The 17,031-nt window shown below is 38.7% G+C and overlaps 1 protein-coding gene across 2 annotated transcripts in view; it reads left to right on the top strand.

The window, feature by feature from the left end:
- The window catches only part of SPOCK3 (SPARC (osteonectin), cwcv and kazal like domains proteoglycan 3), a 169,706-nt gene extending 155,009 nt beyond the window's left edge, over nucleotides 1–14,697 (top strand). For both annotated transcript variants that reach the window (XM_056855210.1, XM_056855211.1), the window contains 4 exons: nucleotides 8,936–9,157; nucleotides 10,596–10,658; nucleotides 13,344–13,481; nucleotides 14,327–14,697. In XM_056855210.1, the coding sequence (XP_056711188.1) occupies nucleotides 8,936–9,157; nucleotides 10,596–10,658; nucleotides 13,344–13,481; nucleotides 14,327–14,487 (584 nt within the window). In that variant the 3' untranslated portion in view covers nucleotides 14,488–14,697. The remainder of the gene's footprint in view (nucleotides 1–8,935; nucleotides 9,158–10,595; nucleotides 10,659–13,343; nucleotides 13,482–14,326) is intronic.
- The last annotated feature ends 2,334 nt before the right edge of the window (nucleotides 14,698–17,031 follow it).

Here is a 17,031-nt window from a genome sequence, read left to right as displayed (position 1 = left end):
ATTCAGCATGGCATCAATCAGTGAGTGTTTAGGCAGGTTGTCAGTTGCATAGCTATTGTTCAGCACTGTATGTAGCTTTAATATAGTGGAAATGGTTTGATACAACCTGATAATTAGGTGCCCTATAAGGGTACGATAAGAAATAAAAGTGCTTTGTTGCAGTTGAGTTCAAGGTTTACAATCAGTACTGCATAGTATTCCATAAGAATTAATAAATTTTGTATAATAATGCAGGAACATATAGAAAAATATCCTTGTAAGAGCTTGTCATTTGAAAGATCCAGTCCAAACAAGAAAAATTTACCTGTGAGATTTTAGTATGTACATTCTGATTTTTCTTCCTGTTGTTGCTACAAAAAGAAGTTGCAACAAAAATCGGCAGGTTATGTAATTACCGGTGGGCTTTGTTTAAAACAGCAATTATTATGTGCAGTGATACGTTTGTGAGTGGTTTCCCACTGAGGAGTCAAGGCAAATTAGATTTTGTAAGCGCTGAACTTGGACCTTTCATTAACACAACCAGCCAACTCTGTGAATTTCTCCTGTGTGTTGTTTAATACAGCTTGCCCACTGCTGACACCCTGCCTTGATACCTTCACTTTTATTGTTTTTTAGATGTTGAGAACTTCTGAAACTTTTGTTCGATTATGTATTCTCTGTGCTGCAAATTTGCACCACTGGTTTTCACTTGGAAATGCTAACCCCCAGTGTGAAGTATAAAACCAATGTGAAATAAAGATGGACCTGTTCTTACACAGATTCGTTTTTCTTATTTTAGGCCTAGGGAAAAGAAAATATGTAAGGGTACAGGGTAGAAAAGCTGTGCTGCTTCTTGTAATTCCTTAAAAGATTTACACTTCAGAGAGTATCTTGTTTCTTTAGAATCCAGCAATCATATAATTTAAACAAGACAGCCATAAACATCAGCTGCTGTCCTGAAAACTGAGATCTGTGCACACAAGATGCATCTCACAGCCAGGGCCTTACAGTCTTCTGTGAGGAACAAAGGAAAACATTTAGTAGCACTCCTGGTGGTAGCTCTGAATATTTTTTTAAAAAGAAACTGCATGTTGACTCCCAGATTAACTTCTCATGGTTAAATGGCAAGAGAAGCTGATGACATTGCCCAAGCATGCTCCTAGTAGCACATCTTAGAATACTGAATGGGAGGGGGTAAAAGGCAAAAGTCCCCTGTGCATTCCTGACCCATGGGGTGACGTCACATCCCGGCATTTACTAGGCAGACTTTGTTTACGGGGTGGTTTGCCAGTGCCTTCCCCAGTCCTCTTCCCTTTACCCCCAGCAAGCTGGGTACTCATTTGACCGACCTCGGAAGGCTGGAAGGCTGAGTCAACCTTGAGCCGACTACCTGAAACCAACTTCCATTGGGTCGTGAGCAGAGCTTTTGACTGCAGTACTGCAGCTTTACCACTCTGCGCCACGAGGTGCATTTAATGCAAAAATGAACTAGAAATGTCAGCATTGCTGTAGTTCATGTGAACTTGCAGGCGATATTCCGTTCGGGGTTTTTTTTAAAAAAATTTAAAAGTTCTACCAAGTTTTAAAAGAGAATGACCCAATTAAGTACACACAAAATTTGTGGAAACATAAGTGCCATAAAGACTTGGTCATAACTTCGGCTGGCTCTGATATCACTCCCCCCCCCCCCCCATGAAAACCTGCTCTCAAACTGAAGGTCGTCCCAAATAGTGGGTTCGTTTCCCCACATCGTGACCATCTCTTGAAATCAGATTTTTGATGACTATAATAAAGGACAATTCACATGATGTCATGTTTTCTGTGCTTTATTTTTCTCGCATGTAAGCCGGTTTCCTCAGTTTTCTGTGCTTTATTTTTCTTGCATTTAAGCTGTTTTCCTCAGTTTTGGAAGCTAATTTGCATGGACATCATGCTATGCGCCCCAGGTATGGGGTTGGGCAGACTTTGAAGCACCAGCCTGCCAGTCCTCAGCAATGCTGAACTTTTAAACCTGAAACCAATTGACAGCTCTGCTCGCAAATGCCTGGCAATTTAGCTGTCAATTGTGAATAGAAGCAAATACTGGAAAATATCAGAGGATCTTATCATAGATAGAAGACTCTTATGGCTGATTAGGTCATTGGGTTGGATCCAGACTAATTTTTCAATGGCAAAATTGAATGTCCATGCCTCCCTTCTCCCATGGCAGCCCACTTATCTCTACAAAATCTTCTGGCAGAATAGGAAACCTTGTGTGTGTGTGTTAAGTGCCGTCAAGTCGCTTCCGACTCATGGCAACCCTATGAATGAAAGTCATCCAAAATGTCCTATCTTTGATAGCCCTGCTCAGATCCTGCAAATTGAAGGCTGTGGCTTCCTTTATTGAGTCAATCCATCTCTTGTTGGGTCTTCCTCTTTTCCTGCTGCCCTCAACTTTTCCTAGCATGACTGTCTTTTCCAGTGACTCTTGTCGTCTCATGACGTGACCAAAATACGACAGCCTCAGTTTAGTCATTTTAGTGGTCTGTATCAGGTAGGAGGGAATCTGTGTTCTCTATAGGAATTCATGCTGATTATAAAGTTATTTAACAAACGCAAGTAAGTTTAGATAGATATAAGGAATGTGCTCCTCTTTGTCAGAAGGCTGGGCTTAAAATAAATTATAAGAAAACTACAATTGTAGGTTTGTTATCATTTTACTAGTACATAAAGGGCAATATGCTGGCACAAGTTAGATCTGCATGTATTTAGATCTTCATTTTTTGGCTGCTGGAAACATCAGCACCAACAGATCAAGGGGTTTGCAGGAAATAGTTCCCAAGAAATGTATAGCGTTTATAGATTTAATGGAGTGGGTCAATTCTTGGCTGCTTTAGAACTTTTTGAAATGGGAACTCTAGAAAAAAAATGCTGTGGTGCTCCAGTGTGGGCCCCTTTCCTAATGCTATCATTGGAATAAATACAAAATGGGTTCTGGAGGGCTCTGTTAGCAGAGTGTTCATCTGTTCCTACAATTACAGTTTGTATGGAAGTTGGCTTAACTTCAGTTAAATATAGGATAATGCTGTATTTTCTAAACTGTTAGCTGAGACACAGTTATTTGCCTGAAGGCAGGCTACTAAAGATTTGTTTTAAGGAAATGGGTAATTACAACTAATGTACAAAGACCTCTTAGAGATAGTTAGTTAAAAATGCCAACTCCAGTCATGTCCTTAGTTAACCTTTTCTGGTGAATTGTCAAAGCCAAATCTAAAGTACAGAATAAACTGGAGAATTCTGGAGGTGAAAAAACAAGAACATGTAGCTGCTGTTAATAATCTAAAAATGACCCAGTGGTTTGTAAATTTATTGAGCAGGTGCAGAGGCTGGATTATTGGTTACTGGTCCGTGGTGCAAAGTGGTAAACTGCGGTCAAAGCTCTGTTCATGACCCAAGTTCAATCCCAATGGAAGTCAGTTTCAGGTAGCCAGCTCAAGGTTGCCTTCCATCCTTCCAAGGTCAGTAAAATGACTACCCAGCTTGCTGGGGGTAAAGTGTAGGAAGGCAATGGGGAAACTACCCCGTAAACATAGTCTGTTTAGTAAATGTCATGATGTGACGCCACCCCATGGGTCAGTAATGACCCAGTGCTTGCACCTTTAACTCCCTGATCACAGGTTGAGAAATAAATTTAATTTTATGACAATGTGAATACAATGGTCTTCCAGGGAAGATTAAAGAAAATTTGTAAAGAGAATCACCTTTATGTGTGCAGTTCAAGGGAGATAGAGGATTTAGTTCATTACCTGTTGTTTTGTAAATCGTATGAAACACAGTGCAGACTATTATTGAAAAACTTTGGCTCTCTTGGGATAACCCCATTGGTCTTTGAGCTTTTTTTTTGTTGTTGTTAAAAGATGGACAAAATATATTACTAGTGCTTGAAAATAAACTTTTGAAAAAAGCTGTCATTTCTGCATATGCTCGATTTTAACCTTGCCAGGCATGTAATTTTTCTGCGCAAAATACCTTCCTCTGAGAAAAAACTACCTGCCATTCAAAACATTTCTACTGGTCTCATTGGAAATAATGAACTTGAATGTAAAATTCATGGGTAAGCAGTATGTTTATGGGTAGTTTTCCTTCATTGACTTATTTGCCAGAGGCAAAGTAATTTATTCTGAAGATGCTGAAACTCCTTTATTTATGCTACAACTTTTGTGACTTCTCAAAAGCTTTGTTACCTTTGGATTCTAATTTTATTTGCTGTTCTTAGAGAGTGGCTTGAAGTTGCTGTACAAAACTGATTTTCATTAAGTCAATAAATATGGATAGATACACGACAGCTTATGAAAAAAATGAAAAGTAAATGGTTTGCTTCTTTGTCCTTTATAATCCATCCTTTTTTTTAATGTCTCCCCACCCCCACCCTGCAATTCCAGCTTGCTCTTTTGGCCTTTCTATTTGAGTCCTTGCAAACATAATATTGATTAAGTGTAAGGACAAGATTTGTGTTCTCATAAATATGGCAACTGATCCTCTTCATACTTCTCCACAAAACAGTACCGAAGACATTAGTTAAGTAGCTGTAGCTACAAGTTTCCAGTGCCAGTAAAAAGTGATAACAGCCAAGGCCAATAATGGGAGAGTGGGGAAAGGCCCTTTCCTAAGGCCCAGAAATCCATGAGGTCTAGGGTTGCCAACCTGGGCTGGGAAATTCCTGGTGATTTGTGGGTGGAGTCTGGGGAAGGTTGGGTTTTGGGAGGGGAGAGACTTTAACAAGGGTATAATGCATAGAGTACACCCTCCAAAGCAGCTATTTTCCCCAGTGGAACTGATCTCTGTAGTCTGGAGATCAGGTGTAATTCCTGAGGATCCCTAGGCCTCATCTGGAGGTGAGGCCCAGCAGGCCCAGAGTGCAAGTCCAGCGCCACAAAGAAAAAATGAGGTTATTGAGCATGCCTGAGGCTATAACATTGTGAGGGCTTGTGTGATTAAGCTAGGACTTGTAGTTTGAGAGAAAGAGAAAAGGTCTTCTCTATGCGTCAAGCTACCTAGAGAACTACCAGACCCAGAACTCCCTGAGCATAGGGAAGAGGGAAGGACAGCTTGTGAGAGGGACTAAGCATAGTATGATGCTAATCAAGGATGTTGAGCCCAGGGACAGCAGGAACCAGGGCTGGCTGCTGTCAGGATCTTCACAATATGTATGAGTATTGCTTCATGCGCAGTCACCCCAACCATAGTTGTCATTAAGCTAGCACTCATCAGAAGCTGTGGGCATTCCACTATAGGACAAGACTAGTTAAGCCACATAGATGTTTTGCGTATTGAATGTCAGACTGTAAGATAAATTGATTTGGGGGAGGTAATTCATGAGTTTGCTATGAAAAGACCAAGAAAAACTGTAAAGTGAATTGCAGCCATGTTGAATCATTACAGTTAAAAAATCAAAACACTGACAGGATAATTCCTTAGGACCAACCAAAACTTTACAAAACAGAAAGCTTTATAGGATTCTTTTTCAGGATGAACGTTATGGTAGCAAAAAGGGAGCCATGATATAATTTTAGAAATATAGCAAGTGTAATTTCAGAATTAACAAGAAACTTTTATTTCATGAATGATGCAATTATGGTGACGGCATGGATGGGATTGTGGCATCTCTGTATGAGGGTCCTGTGTTACAGGTTCTGGGCTCAGAATTCTGAAGGAAAAGATGTTAGGATTATCATAAGTATGGTACAGTGGTATTATATATCTGACGAGATCAGGCTAGCTTGAGCCATCCAAGTCAGGACCATAGACAGGGCTATAAAAAAGATTGACAGTTTTAGTAAAGCCTGAGCAATATATTTGTTAGTATTCAAGGTCTCTCAAGGCTCCCGTTTGTGTTTCCTGCGACAGGCAAACATCCTGCTTGAGTTACGGATGTGTGAGTTTGGAGATGTTGGCTGCACATGGTACTGATCATGGTAAAAAGGTAAAGGACCCCTGTGCAAGCACTGGGTCATTCCTGACCCATGGGGTGAAATCACATCCCGACGTTTCCTAGGCAGACTTTGTTTTATGGGGTGGTTTGCCAGTGCCTTCCCTAGTCATCTTCCCTTTGCCCCCAGCAAACTGGGTACTCATTTTACCGACCTCGGAATGACGGAAGGCTGAGTCAACCTTGAGCCAGCTACCTGAAACCGACTTCCGTTGGGATCGAACACAGGTCGTGAGCAGAGCTTGGACTGCAGTACTGCAGCTTACCACTCTGCGCCACTGTGTGAGTTTGGAGATGTTGGCTACACATGGTACTGATCATGGTACTTAGGATATTAACTGTGGGCAAATATGTGAATCCGCCATTTATAGCATTATTGATGTTGCTTGTTGTTGCATTGCATTGTTGTAGATACCTAGGAATATTAAATTATATTAAGTGCATTGTATCTTTAAAATGCAACCCCATCAAGCCAACCCTCTCAACAAGCACAAACATGAATTTTAAACAATGATGGAACTGCTCAGCCACCATGAAGAAAATGTTGGTATTTGATTGTGTGTGTGTAAAGTGCCGTCAAGTCGTAGCCGACTTATGGCGACCCCTTTTGGGGGGTTTTCATGGCAAGAGCCTAACAGAGGTGGTTTGCCAGTGCCTTCCTCTGCACAGCAACCCTGGCCTTCCTTGGTGGTCTCCCATCCAAATACTAACCAGGGCTGACCCTGCTTAGCTTCTGAGATCTGACGAGATCAGGCTAGCCTGGGCCATCCAGGTCAGGGTTGGTATTTGATTACCGTACATATATGTTGTAATGGGAATATGTTTAGAAAATCTCAAAAAACAACAATTCATCAACATTTTATCCAAACCAAATAATAAATATTTTCTTTGGTCTTTCATTAATGTTTGAAAGCATTAACTTCTCCTGTTGTAAAGCAGAAACTTCTCCTGTTGTAGGCATTCCCTCTGGCTGTTCTTTTGTTCTGCAAACAGGAAACAATTTGACAACAGAGGTCAACATAACTATTCCCTCAGCGATTCCTACAGTAGATAATGTACATTTTGTTGTGCTAGATACCTGCAGGCCTACGTATGAAAAACAGACATTCTGTTTTCCTTGGCTTTTAACAATCAAGGCAATCTCAGTTCAACCTTGTCTTTATAGATTTCCTCCCCCTGTAATCATCTGCAATGCACAGATTGTGAAATGTACTAGACATATTATTATTAGAATTGATAATCTTAGACACTTACAGGAATACTGGATGCTGTTTATCAAATTTTGTTCCAAATGTGGATTGCCATCTTGTTCCCATTTTCAGGTGTTCCCTACTGAACTCAGTGGCCTTTAAGCACATGCAGTGGGTTCAAGTTCTCAGTCAAAATGGTTATATTAATAACCTGCTTCAGTGCAACGTGTCCTTCATTCCAACCCCATACAACAAATTCATTTTATCACTTGCTAGCCATACTTCCTAAACCCTATAGAAGTCTCCGTTTCTCTGTAACAGGAACAGTGCTTTGAAAAACTATTTGGCAGTTAATTACTTTGCAGCCAAACAATATTTTAGAAAGGCTGTTGTTATTGCTAGGTAATAATTATACGCAGTGTGACATTAACCTAGCACAAGATAAAGTCTGTGTAACATTAAACATAAAAGAGGAGGGAAAGCTGCTTTTGTTAAAGATGGCATGATGTTATGACATCATGTTTGTCAGTAACGGAGAAAACAGTATACAGTGATTAAACTAATACTTTAAAATTTAAAATACTTCTGTGTTTCAATATCTGAATAATGTAACTAATTCACAAATTTTACTTCATTTTTTTTTAGTATATTTTAACTTTCTAATATAGCAAGTGTGGATTGACATCATGGGCAGGGAAATAGAGAAAAACTTAAGGTAACAAATACCCTTGTCTCATTAAGAGCTTTTTCTGGTTTTCCTCTAGGGTTTTTGCAGTCTGTTCCAACTTTTCCACTCCTATAAGGCTTATGTTCTCCACATCTTAAGTGTTTTCAGCAGTATGCACTTTGGGATGTTGCCATAGAATTCCCCTGCCACTAAACAAGGATGGCACTGACGCACATTTAGGAAGCGAGTGCATTAAATTGGATCACATGTACGCACAGTGAACTATTTGATTTAAGCTCTATTCACAAGTTACAGTGAATTCATGTCCAATCTGTGTACAATGTACACTGGATTTTTCTTCGTACATTGAGCAATTCTCATATTACATTCAATGCATGTACAGGTGAACATGTGATTGAAAGCCCACAGTTATCTAGGTACTGTTCCCTGCTTTCAATTGTTAAGTGAATGTATGCTGGCTGTTTCTCACAAACTGGTATATGCACATACATACTAGATGTACACAGGTTCACTGTAACTTGTAAACAGGACTTTACAGGGTGAGACTTCCCCATTCATATGACTTGCTTAACCTGTAACCGTGCAACTTGAAGTTGATGGTTTCGTGAAACAGACTTTAAAGTCACCCCTCAGGATATTTTCTACAATCTTAGAAAATCTTACGGTATCTGTGTTTCTTGTATAGATTTTTTTCCTTCAAAATGTTTTTAGTATTTCTTCGATCCAAACAAGATACCCAAAATAAAAAGAGTATGCATAATAGGTGGAAGAGCCGTCCCGCTCGCTCCAAAGGGAGTGGCGCCCCTGATAGGCTGGAAGCTAGAAAAAATATTCTGGTGGCAGGCCTGCCTGCAGGCGCACTCCCAATGTATGTCTGCACCGGGTACCTCGATGAACACCAGTTACAGGTAAGTGCAACTCTGTTTTAATTTACTACTTCTTTTCTGCCATTAGGGTGTTACTTGTTGTAAGCCTATCAAAAGCATGTTCTGTCTTGACGGTGTCTTGTAGTGCTGTTTCTACAAGGAAACTCTCCCTTCATTGGCAGAGCTGTGTGCCTGCGGTGCCTTTCTATCTTATCCTGATTACCTTGAATTTCTGCCTCTTTAGGATTCGATACCAGCATTTTGCCCATTTGCAAGGACTCCCTTGGCTGGATGTTTAACAGGCTTGATACAAACTATGACCTGCTGTTGGATCAGTCAGAACTCGGAAGTATATACTTGGACAAAAATGAACAGTGCACCAAGGCATTCTTCAACTCTTGTGACACATACAAGGACAGTTTGATATCTAACAACGAGTGGTGCTACTGCTTCCAGAGACAGCAAGGTAGTGGGCTAGAATAACTGGCTGATATGGATGATCAATGTTTAACCCTAGCTGTTTGTGAAATATTCAAAATATAATCAAGAACTGGAAGTAGAATGTGTGAAAATGTAGCATTTTTAAGGACTGTGAAAATTATAATAGATTGAGTCCCAAGTACCCTTCTGCATGCAGAAAGCATCTTACACTCATGGTTTTGATACATACTAAAGTATTGGGTGAGAACAATGAAAATATTTCCAGAGATGTTCTTCTGCTTGGGCAAAAATCTGTGCAATTTAAATGCCATTTATACAGTGTGAATTCTTGCACTAGCATTATAGAGCAGCATCACTGGGATTTTTTTTACCCTGTAGATTTAAAAGCAGAATATATTATAAAAATGGCATACTCTAAATATTAATGCAAATAATATAAATTATATAAATATAATATAAAGAGGGCAACTAAATAAATGAAGTGTGCACTTGCATCATAGTGTTGTTTATAATGCTATACCACATTCTCATTAAACCCCCCAAATACTTTTAAAAGGGAAAAACCAATTCTAAGATTTCCCCCCTAGTAAGGTTTGTGTTTAAGATTCCATGTTGTGAAATTGCTGGTTTTTGTTTGTCAGAAGGCATTCTTTTTTCAGTTTCTAAGAGCTACTAGAACTGGTATTTTTTTTACTTTTGAAGTTAGGGTTGCCAACCTCCAGGTAGGAGCTGGAGATCTGCTATTACAACAGATCTCCAGCCAATAGAGATCAGTTCACCTGGAGAATATGGCCTCTTTGGCAATTGGACTCTATGGCATTGAAGTCCCCTCCCTCCCCAAACCCCGCCCTCCTCAGGCTGTACCCCAAAAACTTCCCGCCAGTTGTGAAGAGGGACCTGGCAACCCTATTTGAAGTCTACTTTTATACATTTCCTTCCAGAAATAATCTGCAGAGCACATGCAAAGCGTATTGGGTTGCATCCTATTCAGGTTGGCGAAGTGCAGAGGCTTTCTCTAGCAGAAAAGTCTCTTCATCTTGTGGAAGAGTTTCTTCCTCAAGCAGAAGGTTCTTTCAGCCATTTTGAGGGCCTGTGCTGTTGTTTATAACAGTTGAATGGAAGGCTGAATATCGGTGTACCAGAAACTAGAAGGAAATGGCTGATGACCATAATTCTATGATTATGAACTTCCCAGAGGCATCTAAATAGCCAGTGACAGGAACTGAACATTGGATTCATTGAGCTTAGGTTACAAAAATCCTTACTTACTTACAGCATTCATGGAGCTTAGGTTCTAAAAAGACTTACAATATTGGCTTGCAGATCATTTCTGAATAATAAAGGTGGCAAAAAGATGACAAAAAGAAGTAGTTCATTTTAAAACTGTATACAATTTAAACTGAACAATCCATTTCTCTGTTCTCAAGCACAGCTGAAATTTAACATATCTGATGTCATTGTAGACCCACCTTGCCAGACAGAGTTGAGCAACATTCAGAAACAGCAAGGGGGAAAGAAGCTCCTAGGTAAGTCATAGATCATTCTTTTGAAGTTTTTATTGCTTACATAAATAATCCTACTGAAACTGCAACGCAAAATCAATACGAACCCTAAAATGATGGACCAAACTAAATTGTAGTAACAGAATTTATAAAGTCTTTGAAAGCTATTAAGCTTATTTTTATTACCTTATCAATCCACAATACTACATCTGTTTTATTACAGTACTAGAATGTCCATTTTTACACTTAAAAAAAGAGATAGGAAGGAAAGACAGAGAAGGGCTGGGTGATACCATGGTAAAATAACGTCTCTCTTAAAAAGTCCTCTACTTTTTCCTTTTGAATAGAAATCTCTTGTGAAGAATAAATATGTTTGCATAATTACGGCAATAAAGATTATCATCTTGTTTTACTATTTCTACATTTACTAAAAACTGTAGTAGTAATTTATAAAACTTGAAGACTTTGCCATGTGTTATGATACCTAGGTGGAATTTTTATTTTAATGTCCTTAATATGCCTTAAAAGGGTTTTAAAGGGCAGTCATGCACAAGTCTCATGGAAGGAACATACAGATACATTAAAAACGAAAGGAGTCTCATGCCATCTTAAATTCTAACATTTATTGTGACTTAATCCTAACAGCGCATTCCTGAGCTGCTGGCGGCTGGGGACGGCGGGGAGGAGGCGCCACTGTGGCGCCTCCTAAGCTGTTCCACGGCCGCCAGCAGCTCAAAAAAAGTCTTTGAAAGGCTTTTTCTCTTAAAATGGGGCTAAAAAGCAGGCGCAGCCTCACTCTTCTCGCCGCCAGCATACCTGGGGTGAAAGGAGACAGGAGGCTGCCTAACGGCCTTCTCCCCTATACCCCCCTTTTTTGCACTCTTTTCTCTTTTCTTGTACCAATTTTTTCCTATAGAATTACATATTTTTCAATGTTATTATATCCATTATGTATAAATGGCATATAAAATATAAAAAACAAATCAATTGAAAATGCAACAATGAAAATGGGTGGAAAGAACAGGCTTACAATGAAAAGAAAATTAAATTAAAAGGGACACATTAGTACTCCATGTCCTCAGCTTTGGTCTTTTTGTTAGGTAGAATAATAGCTGATCTAAGCTCTAACATATTTGTTTGTGGTAGTTCTGGGATACTATAAAATACACACCACTTATAGAGATTCCCAGATATCTAGGAAATCTTGTCTTTAAATAACATAATGTAGTATCTAATCGAGATACTGCTTTCTCCTAGAGGCGATATCAAGTCATATGTGAAAGCTTAACACTGCAATCATATGCAGAATTGAATTCAGTGGATAAAAAGTCCATTCTTGGGATGGCATCAGTCTTGATAGGAAACAATTCCCAATCTAAATATTAAATTAAAATAATTAAGTAATGCCATCCTGTAAGCAACACAAACTTTGTAAAAATCTGCCGAGTGGTGTGCAGCAACTACTGAACACATTCAGTGCCAAAAGAATAAACAGAGCTTATCATTTTCTAAGTAAGGCCATTCTTATAAAGGAATAAAAACTACGATAGATCAGTTCTGGAAGTTGATTCTATAAAGAATAATATTGTAGTAGATTGCAAAACGTATTACATGTATCTTCCCCTTTTCCTGCAATTCCATGTCTTCTACCTTTGTAACCCTTTTCTTCACTATGGTATATCAAACTTCAACATAGTTTTGTTGCCTTAGACAGTTCTTTGCCTACACTGACTGTTTTCTGGCCTTAAGACAGTTTTTTTTTTAATTATTTACTTTCTTCCAACTCTCCAATCCTAGCCAATTCTACCCAATCTTCCATTATCTTCAATATTGTTTTGTTCAATAGAGATCCATGTTGTTTGCATTTGTTTTTCATGTTTTGCAATTTGACTTGAGTCTCAGTGAGACAGGCTGACTGTAAATGAAGGTGATGATGATTCAGGTAGAGACAGTTCAGTCCAAGTATCCAATTGGGATACGTGATCAACGATTACGAGTAGCATATGTTGTCCTTTTACAAAGATGTTTATAGGCAATATAATACAATTGAAGGGCAACGTAGATTTATGTTAGAATGTGACCTATTTTCTCCCATATCACAGCAAACCAATGTCTTGTGGTTCCAGTGTTGGCTTGTTTAAAACATCTGAGCACTTCTTTAAGAGGTCTTATTTTTAATAATTTCCTGAGGACTAGGCTTGGTGAAACATAATTGCTGTTTCAGATATAATTTTGGATACTGTACTTCAATGAAATTTGGGTAAAGGCTACAAATGGCAACAAGTCCAGTGATATGCTCCAATAAGCTGTGACTTCTCATCTTGTAGCTGGCAAAGTCTTGGAACTATTCAGCATTTTTTACTCAGAACATAAACTTATTGGAATCTTACAGTGCATTCCTAAGCAGAATCATACAAGAGTAGCCAATGTGAAAGAATTTTCTGGCATAGGATCTCTCCTGCTCTAACACCAAAAGCACAACTATAGATAGGGTATTGGATCAGCATGAGAGCAGATGGACCAAAGAGGTTTTCCTAGTCAGTAATAGGACCTTTTGAAGGGCTGCATGCTTCAGCCTTAGGAGTAGGGGCATTTGATGATTGAAAAGTTGGCGCCTTAACAAAATTATGAGGTTGTTCACCAAATTCCTTGATTGGTTAATTGCTGTTCTGTTAAATATTCTTTTTAATTTTTGTACATATTGCACAGGGCAGTATATCCCTTTATGTGATGAAGATGGGTACTATAAACCAACTCAGTGCCATGGAAGTGCAGGACTATGTTGGTGTGTTGACAGATATGGCAATGAGGTGACAGGATCCAGAACACACGGTGCAGCTGACTGTGGTAAGTCACAGAAATCTTCCTATTATTTTGATTAGGAGTAAAAAAATAAGTATGCTATTTTGACAAACTGACAATCTTTAAGGGAGGGATAGAGTGATGACAACAGGAATGCATACTGTTGACTGACCAATTTTGGTATTTATACCAAATTGGTATTTATACCACAAGCCAAAATATATAATTTCCCTGTTTATTTTTTATAAGACATGCTTAAGTCCTTAGTATGTTTAAAATTAGCATTTTAAAATGTTAACTTTTGGCTAAAGTTGTGTCCTTAGAAATGCAAAGATAGGGCCTGACAAGACAAATTTACAGTAGAACAGAGGTTCCCAAGCGTTTCGGGCCACCGCCCCCTTGGTTCCACAAACTCAGCCCCAGTGCCCCCTATCCAACAACACAGTTGAAGGGGCCCGCCTCTAGACCCCCCTGCTGTCCCCTTGCCTCTTAGGGCCCCTCTAGGTAAGAGTGGTACTGCCCACTTTGGGAACCACTGCAGTAGAACCTAGAGGATGACCCTGGAAAACAAGTAGTCTGTTTGTACCCTGAAAGCCCTTAGGCAAGTTACCTGTTGTCTTTCTTCTCTGGCCAACTGGTGGTACAGTACAGCAGATAATTAGGCCCTTCACATGAGATGCAAAGCTGTTTCAAATAGGTTCAGAACAGCTTCACTGGCTTTCATCTCAATAAGGATTAGGGCCTCGTACATTTCTATGCAACTTCCAGTTCTGCAGGTGTCCTTATAGCAATAATTTTTTGTCTTATATATGGAATTATAAAATCAAATATCATCTGTCATCTTGAAGCAAACCTTTGACATATAGTAACACAGGTGTACTTTATCTTAGCTGTTGAAATAGAAACATCAGGTGATTTTTCCAGTGGTGATTTCCATGAATGGACAGATGATGAGGAAGATGATATGATGAATGATGAGGATGAAATTGAAGATGATGATGAGGATGAAGGAGATGATGACGACGACGATGACCATGAAGGATACATTTGATGCTTTTAGCTGTGAATAAATTATATCTTTCTAAAATTTATGTGGTGACACGCCAGAAAATTCCTATACCATTGAAGGTCAAAAGGAGAGTCTAAACAACATGTATATTTTGTATGATTATTTGAAATATTGCAGCTGGAGTCATAGACTTTCTTTGTTTAAATGAAAATCATTATATGTTGTTTTTATATGCCGTTGAGCAGAAGCAATCACACTATCCTGAACAAAGAAATGTGTGTGTGTGCTCTACTAAAAAAAATGTGCAGATAATCATAAGGACAACCAAACTTTTCATTCCTTCCATGAAAAACATTTTCTCCTTGGGAATGTGTGTGGCCGCTTCCAGCCGGTGCTCTGTTAACTTAAACTTTAGCAGTGATTCTAGACCATGAGGACTTTTCACAATGTGCATGGACAGGAATAGCGTCCAGTAAAGTTAAGTCACTTACAAATTACTGGAAGAACAAAAAAATCCATGACTATAGAAAAAGAGCATAGTCCTCCTTTGCACTTGCAATGGTAATGTTTTTGACACTGAAATTACTAAGGTGTTGAAATGATGGTTTTTAAAAGTCAGCAAACATGGATAAGCATAAACACTGCAGATCTAAAGTTTTGTTGTCCTTTTATGCTCATGGTGTCTTTTCAAGTCAAAATCATGTAAATTTGGTTGTGCAGGCAGCCTGATTATTTTACCTTTATTTCTATAGCATTCTAATCATAAAATTAGTTTAACATATTTTAATGGGAAAACTTTACATAAAGAATATGTTTATTATATTACTGTACTGTACTTGAGAATAATGCTTTCCCCAAGATATGCTTTCTAACCCAAGCTGGGGCTTTTTCGTTTTCCATTGCCAACTAGTTTTGCATCTCTATCCTAATTCATTTCCTTTTCTGTTACTAGATCAAACATTCAGAGGAGTATTGTAAGGTGCCTTGCAAAATAGAAATAGAAAGATTTATAGCATGCATACCAATATAGGATTATTAGGCAAATAGCTGAGCATTACCAAATTCCAAATTTAATATCAATATAGGTACTGCTGCTGGAATGGAAAAAGTGGGTTATTTTCTCCCCTGCCCCCATTGTTATGTAATTACCATGTAGAATACATTATAATTCTTATGTAGAGTAGCATTCAAAATTTGACTGTAGAGAAAATTATTTTAATCACTGTATTTATGTTAGCATGTTAATTAATTGTGTAGACGTTTTAAAAGTCCACCACTTCCATGCATATCAGATCTGTGGCTTTGTGCCATAATAAAACTGAAAGAACCTGTGTAATATTATGCAAGCAGTTGTTTAATTTCAACTGTGCATTATTGTTTTCCCTGATTTTTATCTCCAGTTAATTGAAATTTGGTTCTTATTTGCATTTGATTTCAGTAGGTTTAATACAAAATTTAATGATTATCTTATGCATTATTAAAGAATACTACTGTTTTTCTTTTTTATGTTTATGTATAGTTTGCAAAATAAAGACTCTTGTAACCAACTTTTACCCACTGTGCTGCAGTGATTCTTATGGGTGTAGCTGTCAGACGCCTTTGGCAACATTTTGACTTTGATCCTAATCCTTTCTTCTATTCTATAGCATGGTCCCCATTCCAGAGTTGATACTCCTTCAAGCATGTTTATCTGGTACTAGGTGCTTTCTGAATGCATGTATTTAATTCATTTATACTCCACCTTTCTCCCCACTGGAGACACAAAGCAGAGAGCCAATGTGGTGTAGTGGTTAAGAGCGGTGGTTTGGAGCGGTGGACTCTGATCTGGAGAACTGGGTTTGATTCCCCACTCTTCCACATGAGCGGTGGAGTAATTGAATTCCAGTGAACAATTGACAAAAAAGTGCAGGATTCAATTATCCTGATTTATTCTGGATTATCCTAGGTGTTTCATGGAAATGCATTGATGGAAGGCATAAAAATGGAATTTTTACAGTGGGTTGCAATACAGCATCAGCATTTTCCATATGTGTTAAGACCTTGTTTGACTTTGTTCTAATTGGCATGAGACATTTGACTTTAGTATATGGAGCAGGTATTTAGTAGTAATGAATATTTTGTGTAGCCTTTTTTCTCATTTCATTCCCTTTATAGTGTATTTTTCTAAATGTGTTGCTACCTGCCCCAAAATTTCAAGAAGTATGACTGCAAAACAGAGAATAGTAAAACTTGTTGATATAAACAGTCATAGATAAGAATAGGTGGGAAGCGCCCCCCTCCCCCCCCAATTGAATTGTGAACAATGCAGCATTTGGAATCCATACTTGTTCTCTGAATGTATCCACCTAGCAAATGGCCAACTGGATACCTGAAATTCAATTGAGGCAATCAAGCATTAGTACAATATGCTGAATTCCTGGGCTTCTTATCAGCCTTGGTATGATATGACATGGATATAGTCCCCCCAACCAAATGATATGGCCAAGCACCTTTCACCCAGGCCTCCTAGCAATGAGAGGCAATGCAGCACCTTCCTTCACTACCAGTGTGGTGTAATGGTTAAGAGCAGCATTCTCTAATCTGCAG

Source organism: Euleptes europaea, chromosome 9 (genome assembly GCF_029931775.1).
Source record: "Euleptes europaea isolate rEulEur1 chromosome 9, rEulEur1.hap1, whole genome shotgun sequence".
Taxonomy (NCBI): domain Eukaryota; kingdom Metazoa; phylum Chordata; class Lepidosauria; order Squamata; family Sphaerodactylidae; genus Euleptes; species Euleptes europaea.
This window is presented reverse-complemented; position numbering and strand designations above follow the sequence as displayed.